The sequence below is a fragment of the Lytechinus pictus genome, chromosome 15 (genome assembly GCF_037042905.1).
Source record: "Lytechinus pictus isolate F3 Inbred chromosome 15, Lp3.0, whole genome shotgun sequence".
Classification (NCBI taxonomy): domain Eukaryota; kingdom Metazoa; phylum Echinodermata; class Echinoidea; order Temnopleuroida; family Toxopneustidae; genus Lytechinus; species Lytechinus pictus.
Window position 1 is genome coordinate 24,356,727 of NC_087259.1, and position 17,990 is coordinate 24,374,716.

The 17,990-nt window shown below is 33.3% G+C and overlaps 1 protein-coding gene across 1 annotated transcript in view; it reads right to left on the reverse strand.

The window, feature by feature from the left end:
* Positions 1 to 215: 215 nt before the first annotated feature.
* The window catches only part of LOC129277479 (neuronal calcium sensor 1-like), a 34,252-nt gene continuing 16,477 nt past the window's right edge, over positions 216 to 17,990 (reverse strand). The window contains exons 3-6 of the mRNA XM_054913649.2: positions 12,022 to 12,100; positions 8,228 to 8,316; positions 7,396 to 7,473; positions 216 to 3,363 (exon numbers count right to left, since the gene is read on the reverse strand). Of these exons, the coding sequence (XP_054769624.2) occupies positions 3,250 to 3,363; positions 7,396 to 7,473; positions 8,228 to 8,316; positions 12,022 to 12,100 (360 nt within the window). The 3' untranslated portion in view covers positions 216 to 3,249. The remainder of the gene's footprint in view (positions 3,364 to 7,395; positions 7,474 to 8,227; positions 8,317 to 12,021; positions 12,101 to 17,990) is intronic.

Consider the following 17,990-nt stretch of genomic DNA (forward strand, 5'->3'; position numbering starts at 1 on the left):
CTTCCTGAAAAGAAAAAAATACATTATAATTTTCCACTACAACAAGATAAATACATATAACCTATGTTGGAATACATCAAGAATAAAAAGCAAATAGGCAAAGATGATTAAGTTGTGTCATACAACAAGCAAAAATCACTCCAATGTGTATCACTAAATATAAAAATTGTATTCCCTAAATAAGAGCAAAAGCAAAGAGTGTCCTTTTTAAAAAATATATATTACATATTACTCACTTTGGAAAGCCAAAACATCACATGATCTTGTAAAATAGTTTGTACAAGAACTTGACTCAGACAAAAAAGGGAGAGTGGTTGATTTTATTGTCTGTTGACAATCATTTCCGTTTAAATTTGATAAATATACAAAAAATAATGATATGTGCATATAAAAGTACCATTTGCATGAACATTCAATTAAACAAAGACTAAGAAATCATTTTGATGTGTTATTAACTGTTATTCTTTGTTAGAGCAGCCTTCTTACGGCAACTTAAAAAAAACTCCCTTCATCAAATATTGTGAAGAAATTACCACCATCAGTTCAAGCACTGCAAAGAATGAATTTTTCTGACAAAAATTTACATTTGTATTACATTATTTGTGTTTTGATCAAGCATGTCTAACACAGTTTTGTGTAGTTTGAAACATACTAATTTTATGATTATGAGTGAATATAAACAAAGCATCAATTCCAAGAGATAGATCTGTACCTGGTTTACATAATAGATGTAAAGTGAATTAGAATTGCTCCCTAGAGTTTTTTTAGTAGATACTATGTTTTAAATACCTCATTAATGAGTGAATGGTAATTCTTATTGTTAGTTTTCTTGATAGCACTATGGGAACATGAAAGAATGAGAATAAAAAGAATACAAAAGCATTCTAAACTCTGTTATTGTGATCTTCATGAATATTGTTTTTCTTTGACAATGTTTAAAAACATTAAAAACAATTTCTTTATAACAACTGATAATAATAAACACAGCATTTATTATGCGCCATCTATCTAAACTATTCCGAGGCGCAGGACGCCAATGTGAACTATTAATAGGATGCCAATGTGAATCCAGTGAAGAATGACTTTAAAAATAATCAGAGTAATTTTTTTTTTGAATATTACATTATAGTGTAAACAGGGTGCCGTGTCTCCAAGAGAATTCATTTTAAATGGATACTGATAATTTACATATATTCTGTACATGTAATGCTAGCGTACATAAACAGGTGGAAATGCGTGCAATATAAAACCCTATATTACCATCGTTATTCTACATACGTGTGAGATACACAGGATCACTTATGACATTAATAAATGTAAAATTTTAATAATTATCAATCTTTCAGGATTGTGCATTTTGTGGAGAAGAAAACTAAGGATTTTCGACACTTTATTAATCTACAATATTCTCACAATCTATTTGGTTTTCATATTTCCTTTGTTTTTATATATTTGTGAAATGAAAGCCATTATCAAATTCAAATACACTGATTAAAATAATGTCAAAATACTACAAAAAAATAAATATTGAAATTAATCATCAATTAACATCAAATATAATCACAAGCACATATAATTCATTAAGTCAAAATCAGAACAAAATGCCCATAAGTTAAAATACCCACGATAAATTTCAAATCAATGAAACAATATATGTACACAAAACTCTTCACTTTAGTATATTTACAATGTTGTTTGTACAAATATAAACAGTCCAAAAAATCTACTTTTGTACAATTGTTTTTTTACAATAAAGACACATACAAAATATATTATTACATATATTTCAATTCTGAGTTTCTTAATCATCCCAGACCTGGCAAATCCAATTGCAGAATATAGATAAACAAATTTATGACAATTCAGAGTGGATGGAATTCAAAAAGGTGGTTTAAATCTAGACTATGGACTATTCAAACTTCACTTAAAATGATCTTGTGATCCCTGGTAAAGTATATGTGTTTGAAAAAATGCACTAGATATACACCAGTTGCCATGGTTTCAACCATGGACTAACACAGATTTAGTCCACTGACAATACCATGACAACAAGTGCAAACCTTGCTTATATAAAAACACACACTTATTTACTAGGAATCATTAGATTATTTCAAGCGCATACCTTAATGAAGAGTAATGTACCTACATGTACGAAACAAACTTTAAAAAGTCCATGGTCTACATTTAAAACACATACCGGTAATAAATTCTACCAATTAGCCCATATTCTCAAAAGACACTAAAAAAACCATGGACTATGCAGATTTTTGTTAATTATTACGCTTATTTCATCGCATACACTAAGAAAAGTCAAATCATAAATGCACGCTCTCAGCAAAGGATGCCTAATTGAAGTGTGATAATCAATTAAATCTGCACGAACCATGATTTTGTACCATGGCACAAATGAAACCTATTTTGAGAAAATGGACCATTGAGCCTAGCAATAGACCCATATTTAAGTTAAGATTAAATCTTTGATGGATTAGCTTAAGAACAGAGGGGTAAGGCAGTTTCATGGAAATTTGGCAATACATTAAAAGGGTCCTATCATTGATATTAAATTTTCAAACAATTGTACCAAAAGCACCTGCGGTATAATTGCAAACTGTGGAGAATAGTATCCCTGCGTACTGATCTTGATTAACAGCATTCTGAGTCAAGCACACAAGCTATGAAGCAACGCACACAGGTTAAAGGTTAGAGGTCATATGCATTACAATGCAGATCGCACAATCTTGAATAAGTCGATTTCGTTGATGATGAAGATGTTGGTGTAATCATCTATTTCTAGGATATAAGCTATGAAGCTAGTTACTAAGGTCAAGTGTCAAACGTCATTAGCACTGCATTGCAGATCACACAATCTAATTCAGTGCTGAATATATCACCTTTTAAAAGATGAAATAAAATTGATTGAAGACCAAATGAGTATAGCCCACGTGGTATTCAACTTTCTGAGATGTAGAATAAGGTGGTCACGCACATTAACCGTGAAGCAAATTTCACATGTAGAGGGTGAAAAATCCTTTCATCATTACAAGTGATTTGTTTTCTTCATCAACATATGTAGTTTCACTTCATCGATGATGATGTCGATGAAATCATCCGTTCTTTATTAATAACTATGAGCATTATAAAAGGGAGTTATACACGTCAAGTGCTAAGGAGAAAAGTCTTTTTGGCTTTGCAGGTCACACGCTCTATTTCATTTATTCAAATTATAATGATGATGTCATCATCGGGTTGCTAGGAGGCGCTGTTGCTGTCATGGGGTATTTCCAACGAGAGTGCTTGGACTATCCAGGGATCACACTTTGATCCTTCCCTGAACTCATCCTTCGTTAGCTTTCCATCTCGGTTCTAGAGCAACAGGAAGAAAAAAGTATGAGAATGAGAAAAATGTAAGTAATAAATTCATTTCATAGGCCTGTATTCTGAAGTCAGGTTTAACTTAAACCACAGTCTAAGTTTGTGCTAAAATTATGGGAAGCCAAAAATTAAAAAATTATGTTTATATTGTATGTCTCTTATGTTTACTATTTTGTTTTCATAATGAAGAAAAATACTTTAGTTATCATTCCTAGAAAATTATGAGTTAATAAAATGGATGTGAACTGTTAGGGCTTTGTGCCCCAATTGGCTCTCCATAGTTAAACCACAACTTCAAACCAGAATATGGGCCATAAAATTTAAGTTAAAGGGGGAAGGGAAAAGTTAACCCACAACCCCCCCCCCTAAAAAAACACACAAAAAACTGTTAATTAATTTTGATTTTATATATTTCTCATGAAATCGTGTGCTTCAACTAACACCTTAGCCAAATTCAAGATGAGTCCATCCATTTACGAAGGCAGGGGTAACCCTATGTGTAAATGTCCAGTAGGCGGAAAGGGCAATTATAAGTGAGCTGAAAATATATTTCCAGCCTGGAAGAATAATCAATAGAGGAAATGTTTGTTCTGCACTCGATCTCATACAAAAACGTGAGATCTATTAGCCATAAGAAAACAATACATAGATAACAAGTTTGCACTCCCTGGTAAAGTAGTAGGCTGTGCTTTGTGGAAATATATGTAAGCTGCTTATGAAGAGAAGGTTTCAATATGGATGGAAATATACAGAGTATATCAAACATTACAAGAGAGAGAGAAAGAGATTTGCTATGGTATTGTAAAGAGAAAAGAGAGATAGAGAGATGTGTCACTTGACGACTCCCCCCCCCCCCCGCCATATACTATACAAGTTATTACAAGACAAACAAGAGAAAGAGAGGGGGAGAAAAGGAGATGAGAGAACCACCCCCCTGGAAATGCTATGCCAGGTATGCTACTGCCTGGTATCATACCTTCCTATACTGATTCATATAGCATCCCTAAATATGAATCTTGAAATGTCCATCCCCGTTCATTTAAAAATTGGAATAAATATGTGTGGATCACAGTCCAACCAAACATTGGAAATCAAACACAGACCTTTAACGGTTAAACAGATTAACTCGACGACTGTCATGGTCACCCAAGTGTAATTCCTCACTTCCAAGGTTAGTATATCTTACATGTAAATCAAAGGCTTCCAAGGGACCTTTAAACCAGAGGCTTTCTGATGAATTGAGCATCTCTAGATTTCACAAGGCCAGTAGAACCACTAGAGGGTTGGGTTTTTTTTTTCTAGAGCAATGGTGATTTCATAGCATTGAAGAAAAGTGCAATCTTATAAAGGCATCTACATACATTGTATCTAGCTGGTGCTCCATCAGCCAGAGTATGTCTTTGATCTCTGAGTTTTAGAAAATAGCCTGGCAATTCAAAGTGCATTTAGAACATTTTCACTGCATGTCCATTTCCTGGCATATTTATAATTACAGTCCATATAAGTTTTAATGTATTCTTCACATCAGTACAACATTAAAACAGGATTTGAATTTTGAAACATTATGATTGCATTTGAGGGCCATCAGGGTATTTTCGCTCAGCGATGTATGGAGGCACCAAGAAGAAGAGTAATGTATTGTCAAATGCCCTTCTTGACAAAGAAAGACTAAGAAGTCTGCTGAAAAATTGGTAATTCTGGGTGAATGATACATAAGCAATTTTTTGTCAGCTCTGTATCAAGGTATAATCTGCTGAGCCAGTTTTTCGACATTGTTCTTTGTCATTTGACGGGTTATTTGACAATACATCACTCCTGTTCTTAAATTCTCCATACAACACTTGAGCGAAACTTCAGAAAAAAAACAGCAACAACTTCTAGACAAATCAACACCTTGTAATTCCATGCAATCAGGGGAGTGTTTTATCAATATTTTTGTCCAACAAGTCGTCAGATCTGACAACTTTCCTTGAATTTGATTAGCTGAGAAGCACTGTCACCATGGTAACTGTTGGATAAAAGGGACTTGTCACATAAAACGTCCAACACATCTTTCCATGAAACACTCCCCTGAATTCCCTCTTGGCCATTTGAAAAATGGCATGTAAACAGTTTCAAACCTACATTAGCGACCACTTATATAGAAGAACGACCTGTTCATTAAGACAATGTTTGATATCCTTTGAATAATTTTCCCTTAAGAAATGTACATAGAAAAATCTATCCATGAAGACCACCAGGGCCCCATTACATAAAGCTTAGCGACTGATCTTGGAGCTGATCTTATGTTTGATCTTACACATTGCTGATCTTATGTTTGATCTTACACATTGCTGATCTTATGTTCGATCTTACACATTGCTGATCTTATGTTCGATCTTATACATTGCTGATCTTATGTTCGATCTTACACATTGCTTATCTTATGTTTGATCTTACACATTGCTGATCTTATGTTTGATCTTACACATTGCTGATTTTTATGTTTGATCTTACACATTGCTGATCTTATGTTTGATCTTACACATTGCTGATCTTATGTTTGATCTTACACATTGCTGATTTTTATGTTTGATCTTACACATTGCTGATCTTATGTTTGATCTTACACATTGCTGATCTTATGTTTGATCTTACACATTGCTGATCTTATGTTTGATCTTACACATTGCTGATCTTATGTTTGATCTTACACATTGCTGATCTTATGTTTGATCTTACACATTGCTGATCTTATGTTCGATCTTACACATTGCTGATCTTATGTTTGATCTTACACATTGCTGAACTTATGTTTGATCTTACACATTGCTGATCTTATGTTTGGTCTTACACATTGCTGATCTTATGTTTGATCTTACACATTGCTGATCTTATGTTTGATCTTACACATTGCTGAACTTATGTTTGATCTTACACATTGCTGATCTTATGTTTGATCTTACACATTGCTGATCTTATGTTTGATCTTACACATTGCTGATCTTATGTTTGATCTTACACATTGCTGATCTTATGTTTGATCTTACACGTTGCTGATTTTTATGTTTGATCTTACACATTGCTGAACTTATGTTTGATCTTACACATTGCTGATCTTATGTTTGATCTTACACATTGCTGATCTTATGTTTGATCTTACACATTGCTGATCTTATGTTTGATCTTACACATTGCTGATTTTTATGTTTGATCTTACACATTGCTGAACTTATGTTTGATCTTACACATTGCTGATCTTATATTTGATCTTACACATTGCTGATCTTATGTTTGATCTTACACATTGCTGATTTTTATGTTTGATCTTACACATTGCTGAACTTATGTTTGATCTTACACATTGCTAAACTTATGTTTGATCTTACACATTGCTGATCTTATGTTTGATCTTACGCATTGGTGATCTTATGTTTGATCTTACACATTGCTGATTTTTATGTTTGATCTTACACATTGCTGATCTTATGTTTGATCTTACGCATTGCTGAACTTATGTTTGATCTTACAAATTGCTGATCTTATGTTTGATCTTACACATTGCTGATCTTACATGTATGTTTGATCTTACACATTGCTGATCTTACATGTATGTTTGATCTTACACATTGCTGATCTTACATGTATGTTTGATCTTACACATTGCTGATTCTTATGTTTGATCTTACACATTGCCCAATGCAATCAATCTTAGAAATTAGCCCCATTATTAAGCACTAAGCTTTACAGGACCCTGGTAACAATTAGTCTGCAAGCACAGACTCTTATTTGATACTTTAACCAATAACAGGTCTAGAGTAAAGACTAGATGCCAAAGGCTCTGTCTGTGTCAAATAACAGCCAGCCAAAGTACATAGTGAATCTAGTCTCACTACCTCAGACTCTGCATTATGCACTCTGCGAAACCAAGGGTCTGTGTCTGCAGACTAGGTATTAACAATGTTGTTATTGTTTTTTCTTGTCACCATGCGGTGGTATGTATAACACCGTATACAGGTTTCACTGTATATCAACAATACTTACTCTATCCATTTGTGTGAATATCTTATGTACTCTCTTCTCTGGTGTATCTTCATCATGGGGAAGATCTAACATATTGCCCTGGAAAAAAAATAAAAATAAACAAAATCAAAATTGATATCAATTTACTGCCAAAAACAGGATAATCTGTAATCTGATGCAAATTGACTTTTCTTCTCTGAATTTTGCTATAATCACCTATTTGCTTCATGCTTTTCATATTCAGTTGTTTTCCTGGAATATGTGTGAGCAGTGGAGGTAGTGGATTTAGGTGAGGATATTTGCCGTGCAAATGCCCTCCTAAAAAAAAGAAATGTGTCGCCCTTGTGAAGTGCTGACCTTATAAAGTTTTCAATATGCTGGTATGACTTTCAAGCATGGCAGTGGCAAAAAGGGGTAAGAAACAAATGTGCAAACTATTCATGACCAAAGTTTGAGAAAACATTAGGGAAGTTTAAAGACACATGTATGTAAATCTCAAACTGAGAATTATCACAAGTGGTACAAACTACTCTCCATTTGAAAGCACTATAGGTGGAGTGATTGCAACTTTTAAAATAGTATCTTTCTTATTTTTTGTCCAATTTTGTTCAAACTTTTCACCAATTGGATCTGTCATTCTTCTTCTTCATTTTTCTTTGTACTGGATTCACCATTATACAAATATTATATATTTAAAAACATAACTTTGCCTTCCTGTTTGATGATATTCATGAGCCATCCTGTGCTTGAAATGGGATATTTATTAAATTAATGTTGCCAATTTAAGGAAGATTAAAGATTAGCCATTCATATCTTGACAAAATTCAGTACCTCCTATATATTGTATACTTACAACCATCCTGTATATTGCTTCTACTATGTGTAGCATCTCTTGTTTAGTGATGAAACCATCTTTATCTAAGTCATATAAATCAAAGGCCCCTGTGTGGTAAAAGAGAAAGGATGAATAATGTGTACTTAAATACAGTGAAATTATTCAAATATTTCAGAATACATTAGCATCACTACACTTTCAAGTTAGACATAGAGTGGTTCTTTATGAGTAGAATTTTTGTATGCATTTTGGTTCAAACTACACATACTTCATCTTTTCATCATCAGTATGATCTATTGTTCACCATAACCACCAACTGTATCAATATTGTGTTATTTAGTCACTTATACAACCAGAACCACCACCATCATCATTATCATCATCACTACCACAACCACCACCACCAACTTCATCCTCATCACCAACACCAAACATACTTACACTATAACCATCATCATCATCAATCATCATCATCATTATCATCATCATCATCATCATCATCACCACCACCACCACCAACACCACCAGCACCTCCATCATCACCATCATCATTGATAATCATCATCATCATCATCATCATCATCATCACTATCATCGACACCACCTCCACCACCACCACCATCATCATCACCACCACTACCACCACCACCATCATCACTATCATCCTTGATCATCATCATCATCATTATCATCATCATCATCATCACCATCATCATTATCACCACCACCACCACCACCACCACCACCATCATCATCATCATCATCATCATCATCATCATCATCATCATCATCATCATCATCATCATCATCATCATCATCATCATCATCACCACCACCACCATCATCATTGATCATCATTGATCATCATCATCGTCTTCATCATCATCACCATCATAATCATCATCATCATCATCATCATCATCATCATCATCATCATCACCATCACCATCATCATCATCATCATCATCAACATTACACCTTCTCTCACTCTGATATGAACTACATAATAATTTTCAGACTATTCAGTTCACCAATGTAGAGTATACCATATAAAACCATACCCCCAACAATACCACTGCCACCACCAATTTCATCCTTCTCGTCTTCTTGCCATGACAACGGCTCCGTGAGCCTTCCTCATCTTCTCCTTAGCTCTCATTAAAAAGCCATCAAGGGGCTAGGAGAAGTACAACAAACGCTAGAATCTATTATCCATCTGTAATTTTGGACCAGAGGCAAGGTACACCCAATCCCCTGATGTGGTCAAGGTGTATGTATCACCCTTCGTCAGTAGCATAGCCACAATTTCAATTACGATCTTACCCTGCCAATTAAACAAAATGCAAATATTACCGACAGAGATTTTTTAGTTACAGATCTATTACTCTTAACCTGAATAAACACATTGACACACCAAATTCAAAGCTGCATGGATCCGCAAACTAGTTTCATTGGGATCAATTAATCCTCACTTAGAATCTAATCTCATTTTCACCACATTATTTCCCGATACATGTATGCCTGGCGAGACTGCAATCTTTTTTATTTTCATTATGATTAAAATAACTTTTAAGTTTTAAATATAGTCTTAGCCTTTGTAAAGCACCCTTATCAATTGCACATATTTTGAAAAAATGAACAGTTTGCTACTTAAACATTAAAAAGATGAATTTATTTTCATCACTCTTGAAATTGACGAAATTCTTCTAACATTCTGTCACTTTTGGAACCGCCACTAGCAATGCAGGTAACTGCGTGCCTGGATAAGATTTCACACATGTACATCAGATTTCATTGTACTACATGAACATGTAGAGTCAGGGGGATAAATACTCAAGGGAAATGATGTGTTTCTGACTATGAATATACAATGAACAAAGAGAGTGGTTAAAATGCGTATGTGATCGAAACAATATCTTCCACTTCATCACCAATTGGCCATGCATTTAAACATCAAAGTAGACATACTGTATGCTTAGGAATTATACATGGCATCGATAACTCTCTAATAAACATTGCCAAATAATTGTATGTTTCTTCAAGATCAAAAGACAATTTTGTGCAGGACAAGTAAAAAAAGAAGAAAAAAAAAAGAAAGCATTGAAATCTTACGGTACATGTATTTATATCATTCCACAGTACAAGGGAGGGAAACAGAAGTCATCATGTCAAAATTTTAATTTTTTTAATTTTTTTTTTAATTTTAATTTTTTTACTAATCAGAAGCAAGAATTACGTTTGAATTCTCGAGTTGCACATCCTTTTCTTATTAAAAAGAGATGTAGCCTTACTTTCAAATCTAGCTTTATTAAAAAAAAGAAACACGATAGCATTTAAGCCAAATCTTCAAATAAGCAAGGCAATATTTTCTATGAACTATAGGAACTACACATTTCATGATTATATAACGCCCCTCACCGTTCTTACTTTAAATAATAAATCACATATATATAGGCACCACAGAAATTATAAATGCTGAATTCATATTGATGTGATTTTACAAGCTATAACTTTGATGTTTCAGCTGAATTATTCATCAGTATTTTTCCACCCCATTTACAACATGGTGATAACAGAGTATTTTGATCTGATAATACATACTTAATATGTATCATCTTGTGGAAAACATGTTAGCATTTATAATTCAAAGTGCATTAACAAATGTACCTGCATATTTTATTATGCACCTGTAGTAGTTTTGATGAGTGACCATAATGCCATACAGACATAAAATTATGAAAAATGCATTTTACATCTCTGTAGACCACAATTTTCCAGGTCAGAATCAGAGAATTGAATGAAGCAGAAAACAATTATCAGGGGTGAGTTTCACAAAATAGATATATATATATTCGTTTACTGGATTGGCCAGTCACAGCATAACAAAATGTACTTGTTTGTGAAGTGTTTGTCACTTGCATTTTTTTGGCCTGGTTACAAAATAAAGGTGGTCAACATTTAAAAAAATAAATGTAATGAATCAGGCCAATTAATGAGTAACTGATGATATGAATGACTGGCTTGTCACTGTTCAAATTCTGCCGAGCTTCATGTATATAAATGTCCAGCTTGCCATAGTACAGTTCAAATTCTGCCAAGGAACACTAAAAGAAACAACCGTGATATAGATGACTGGCTTGCCATAGTAAAGTTAAAATTCTTTTGAGCTTCATTTATTAAAGGTAACTGGTGATACAGATAGTTCGCCTCCCACAAAAGATTTCAAATTCTGTTGAGCCTCCTTCATCTTTTATGCTTTTCACACTGTACTTTTTTTCCTTAACCCCGGGAAATTGATGGGGCTATGATTTCCCGGGGTTAAGCTTAGCCCACTTCGTTTTCACACTACGTTTGAGCAAAGTGGGCTAGCACGGTAAATAGTACGGTACTATCTGGCCCTGCAAAAAAGCAGGGTTAGCCGGCTTATTGTGGTGCTAGCACCACAATTGCGGTGCTAAGAGATGCAGTGTGAAACGAAACCGGGCTAAGGAAAAGTGGGGCTAAGCAATAGCCAATCACAGAAGTTGAAATTGCACGTAAATCATGCGCTGTATGGTAAAATCATCAATATTCATGAGCTGTGGGATAGTCAGGGGTTAAGGCGTTAACCCCGGATAAGCAGATAGTATGGGGTTAAGAAAGACAGTGTGAATCCAAAAAAAGATAGTATGGGGTTAAGGATAGTCCGGGTTTAAGGATAGTATGGGGTTAAGAAAATGCAATGTGAAAAGCATATTTGTGAAACACCCCCTTACATGGACATTGATAATATAGAAAGATGATTGAATGAAAAGGATGCGGTATCTACTTACAATCTAACTTCTCGTCTAACGTCCCCCTCGATGTCACTGATAGCGCACAAATGAATTCCTTGAAAGAAATACTTCCATCCTGAGGAAAAAGACATAATGGAGAAGAAATAAATACAGATGAGGGGATGTAAGATGAAAGTCAACCCACAATCCGATTTAGTTTGTCATCGAGTTAAGCGTATCTCTGGGGTCAATTGTGGCTTTGTGTTTTCAAGCAAGATGGAATTGAGTCATGTACTTTAAAGTGGAAGTGAACCCTATTAATAAGTCCAATTTATGATAATAATAAAATTGAAAATCAAACAAGCATGGTACTGAAAATTGAATTAAAAACAAATGTAACATAAGAAAGTTATGATATTCTAAGTTTTCTCTTATTTTTAGCAAAGCAGTTATATTATGCAAAACATTGTGATATGAGCAAGCTGGTCAGATCAAACATTCACTTCCGGTATTTCTTTTCTAGTTTATTGCAATAATTATACACAATATTCTATTTTTCAGATTTGACAATAAAGGGGAGTCTTCATTGAATTCAACGCTGACAATTGCACATATTCAAGGAGGAATTAAACTTTGTTTCACATTGTATTGAAGAACAATTCCCTATTATAGAAATTGGGTGATATCATCAGTTACCCCATTAAACTGTTCTGTGAAATAAGCAACATTTTTTTTAATATAACTTTATCATTTTACATTCAATTTTTGTTTTACTTTTAAAAATTGACATTAAGCTTGTTTGATTACTCTCCTTTCATTAATATGAACTTTGTGAGAGGTTGTACTTCCCTATTGAAATGCAAGATATTAAACAAAAATTTCAAAAAGAATACATCAAATGAATACATTGTCCCTTTCCTCTTTAAAAAAGTGTGAATTGTGTCTTTGACGTTAATTGACAAGTAGGAAAAATTGCAAAAATATTTTTCATCCTGTTTGTCACTTTGATAATTCAATAAATAACAATTATATAATGTTCGTGGGGGAACATTATTTACAATCAATTTGCCTTCAAGGCTTTCTCCCCATTAATCCAGCTTGAATAAACTTTTGCCCTTTTCTACCTGTTCATTCTGACATTTGATAATTGAATTATTGTCAAGTTTAACTTTAATGTGCTCTGTACAATTACTTTCCACAACGTGGAACAGAGGCTAGATAAAATATGAAATATGATTATCACGAATGCCCTGTTCAGACTTCATATTGATAAGGTGGCATCTGAGATGTTAGCCTGCATGTCACGTTTCTTGATAATACAGGTGACAGGTTCTTTAAAATATTCACAAAATGAATATTTAATTTAATGGCCATCAGATATCAATAATAAACTCATAACTTAATGCTGTTTTTCATGCCCTTTAAATTGAATTCAGACAAAAGAGTGTATTAAAGTCATAAATGCAATGAAAATAAAACTGTAAGTAATCTGTCCATTTAACCTGTCTATAGTATGAACATTACATGTAGCATAATTTGCCAAATTTTGTCTGCATGGAAACATGTTTTTCTATGATTTTCACTTTTTAAAATTGCCACAACTGATTTATCATGAGTTGTACAGACATCAAAGAACACAAAATGTAATACTTAAAACACCGAAGACCACTGCATTTGAATGTTAGAAAACATGAAACTGGGGTCTAAAATCTCGACAATGAAATCTGGTTGGCTCTTTTATACTCAGTGGGAGAAGCCACTGTGTGGTGATACCAGCTAATATTTGCCATAGAGATAAATCAACATGGCATTCAGAGCTTATACCAGTGAGAGTAGTACAAGTCTGTGTTCCCATGTTCATACCAATCTCATATTAGGCCTATATATTGGGCGAATATTCAATTCAATTCAATTCAATCATGGTTTATTTCGTATAAAAGCAACACATGTTCCACAGCCAAAAGGCTGAAATTAGCATGTTTACAATAAAATGTTCACAGGTCATACATGGCTAAAAGCAACAATTACAATTTAAACAGGTACATGTAAGGATTTATGGTGTACATAAAAATTCATTAAATATAATAAAAAAGAATGAAAAAAAACTATGTAAATACAATATTAAAAAGTGATGGATATTAGACAATTAAAAATTCAAATATTAATTGGATTGAAATGGAGACTAAAACAATAGCAAAAATTGGAGTTGATTTCAAGGCTATGAAAGTAAACATTTATTCAGAATTGAGTAAATCAATAAAAAATGGTATTGCACTTTTTCTAAAACGATCTGTTTTGCATTTTATCTGAGCAAAGTTTGGAACTCTTCTTAATGAGATTGAGACATTTTTCCTATTTGGTATAGCCAGTTAATACAGTGAGGGTTTTTAAAAGAGATTTAGCAAACTCCATACACAGATTTTTTCGTCTTCTCTCTAGACATTCCAATCCACATTTTGTTAGTGCATTTTCATAGGCTATATAATCTGAACCAAGAATTATTTTGCAAACTCTTTTTTTTGTATTTATTCTAAGTCCTTTACCTTAATAGCAGTTAGTGAGCACTGTGTTGAATACCGGTACACAATACTCCAATATTGGATGAATAATATGAATATATCCAATGTAAATTTGAACAAGGTCTGACATAGGGAGTTTATATAATTGTTTGACAAGTCTGAACATATACAATTTTTTGTTACACCTTTTTATGATATCTGAAATTTGTTTATCCCATTTTAAGTTTGACTGAATATAATTTTGACCAAATATATTTGACCAAAGAAAAAACAACGACTATGTTCGAATATTCATTCATAGATTTCTTGGAATGTTTATAACGCGCAAAACATAATTGATGTGATGACACAATTTTTTATTAATGATAATAGTATTCCGCTTTTATATAGTGCTCAATACATTGGAACAACGTCTCCAGATATATTACTAATAATGTACTCCACTATTTTATCAAGATATACACCTGACTTTTTGGTATTCGGATGTTTTAATGTGTTTTTTTAATGAAAAAAAACATGACTAGATGTCATTATCAATACTAATGATGATAATAATATTGTTGGCTTATAGCACAGAAAGAGCTCAACCACACCTTCCATTGCATCACTGTGGCTGAACAGCAATATCACAGAAATTTTCAAGCTTGCCGCAAGCTTGCGGCGTGCTAGTAACTACCATGCGGCTAGCTTAATTAGCATGTAATATGCGTGCAGAGTAATATTTAAGCAATCTTTTAGCGAGCAGGAACTGTTCGCTAGCATGCACTCGCTTATTAAGCGAGCGCCCTGCTAGTCGCTAAAATTTCTGTATATATTTCTGTATAAATTTCTCTATATACGCTAAAATTTCTGTATATACGTGGTTAGAAAATTTATCCTTAAAATAAAAGAAGTTCCTGCAGCAGAGTCTCGAGAACACCTGTAATCTTACCAGATTGCGTAATCTTACATTATATCAAGTAAAGTTACAGGAAATTGGTATTTGGTGTATGGAACCTTACAAATAATAAAACACCCTTTTTAAACAGAATTATTATGTTAAATTGCACAAAAATTCCTGTTTTATGAATTTACAGAATGATTCTGTTATTGCTTTCTGCAAAATCTTCCTTTTTTTTCCCTGTAAAATCAGGGTTTTTTCAACAGTGTATATATGCAAGCCATTAATATTGCTGCCTAGATTGATGAGGAATATCCTTTGAGGACCACCATACATTTTAAATCATGAAAATTTTCTCCTAGTTCAGGGGCACATTGCACGAAGGGTTTCTTTTTAAGGGGGAGACCACCCTGACATAAAGTTGATTTTAATAAAAGCACAATATCAAAAGAACATATTGGTGATGATTGATTTTTTAAAAGATCCATCAAATATTAAAGGGATGGTCCGGGCTGAAAGTATGTATAGCTTAATAAATAGAGTAGAATTCACATAGCAAAATGCCGAAAATTTTATCAAAATCGGTTAACAAATAACAAAGTTCTTAAATTTTAAAGTTTAGCAATATTTTGTGAAAATAGTCGTCATGAATATTCATTAGGTGGGCTGATGATGTCACATCTCCACTTGCTCTTTTGTATTTTAGTATATGAAATTAGGTTTATTCAATTTTTTTCCTCCAAGAACTAGAAAAATCGGATTGACAACTGATTTAGTGCATTAGATATTTATTGCTGCAAGTTATTTCATTATAAGGGAGACAAATCATTCACACAAGTATGAAATAATGAAAAAGTTATGATTTTATGTAATAACATAAGAAAACGGAAAGTGGAGATGTGACATCATCAGCCCACCTAATGAATATTCATGACGACTGTTTTCACAAAATATTGCTAAACTTTAAACTTCAATAACTTTATTATTTGTTATCCGATTTTGATGAAATTTTCGGCATTTCTACTCTATGTATTAAGATATAAATATTTTCAGCCCGGACCACCCCTTTAACACTATACCAATCTCTAATTTTTTATTTTGTGAATCCAAATGCAAAAAGCTCCTTAATTTGTCAAGCAATATGAACACCATAAAATACAATTTTCTGTGAAAAGTGAAAATAATTTCAATCATCTGACACATCATTATTTTGTACCATCTTCAATAAGGGAAATCTTTTCAGTCATCATGAACCATTGAAAAAAATGGAAAATTATTGAAATAATACAATGGGGAATCTGCCAACATGGCATCACAAAACATTATAAATCTATACCTCAGTTAATATTTCATGGATTTTCACTAAATCTTCACAAAGTCTTCATCAATATTTAATATCTTAACTTTTTCACTTTTATAATGACACGTCTATATTGTTAGGGTGATTTAACCCCTCTATCAAGTTTTGTTTTTGGATAATGCACACGTTCCTCTCAAAACAAACCGGACATCAGCAAGATGCTCAATTCGGGGTAGAGTATTTGATTACAAAGTAAATGAAGAGGCCAGGAAGCCAAAGCATAATGTAAATATTTTGATAGCTCTTCTAATATTCTGCTCAAAAGGTTATATTCAGTTTCATCATTCTGGGATGTAGGCCTATTATACAGTGCGTCCCAGAAAAAACGAAACCGAGATTTAGCGATGATTTATCATAACTTAATCATAAATAAAATAGACAAATGACCTACCAATGTAAAGCTTAGAATCTCCTCTTTCATCTGATATTACTTAGATAATTCCTCATTCACGCATGAGTGAGCAAAAACAATTTGAAGAAAGAATACCAAGGGGTATCTGAATTTCAAAGAGAAAATCACATGACTGAAAAGTTCAATATCTGCTCTTTTATTTGATACCTTAATCACAGAAAATGGTCAAGAAGTAAAAAAGTTATGATCCCTCGAAACAATGCTTGTATTTCCATAATTTCATTAAATAAACGTGTTTTCACTGGCTTCCCACAGAAGCTATCGCACGGTAACAAAAGACTTAATGCATGGCTGATCGTCAACAAAACGGAATGTCGAGAGAGTTTGAATGCTAGCCTGTAAAACCTCTTCATTTTATGAAATTATTGAAATTCAAGCCTTATTTCAAATAACCAGAACTTTGTTATTTCTTGACCATTTTCTGTAATTGAGGTATCAAATTAAAGAGCAGATATTGAACTTTTTAATCATGTGGTTTTCTTTTTAAAACCCAGATACGGCCTGCCAAATGAGTTTTTGGTATCCTTTCTTCAAATTGTTTTTGCTCACTCATGCGTGAATGAGGAATTATCTAAGTAATACCAGATGAAAGAGGAGATTCTAAGCTTTAAAATGGTAGGTCATTTGTCTATTGTATTTGTGACTAAGTTATGATAAATCATCGATAAATCTCGGTTTCGTTTTTTGTGGGACGCACTGTATAGACAATGTTAGGTCTATCAAGTAACAATCTCATCATCAAGCCATGCATATTTTGGGGGTTTACAGGGGGGGGGGGGGCAGATCGAAAAAGAATAAAACATTCCCCTGCAAGTTCGAATCTCATGGTGTCATTGCTATCCTTTAACAAGAAAT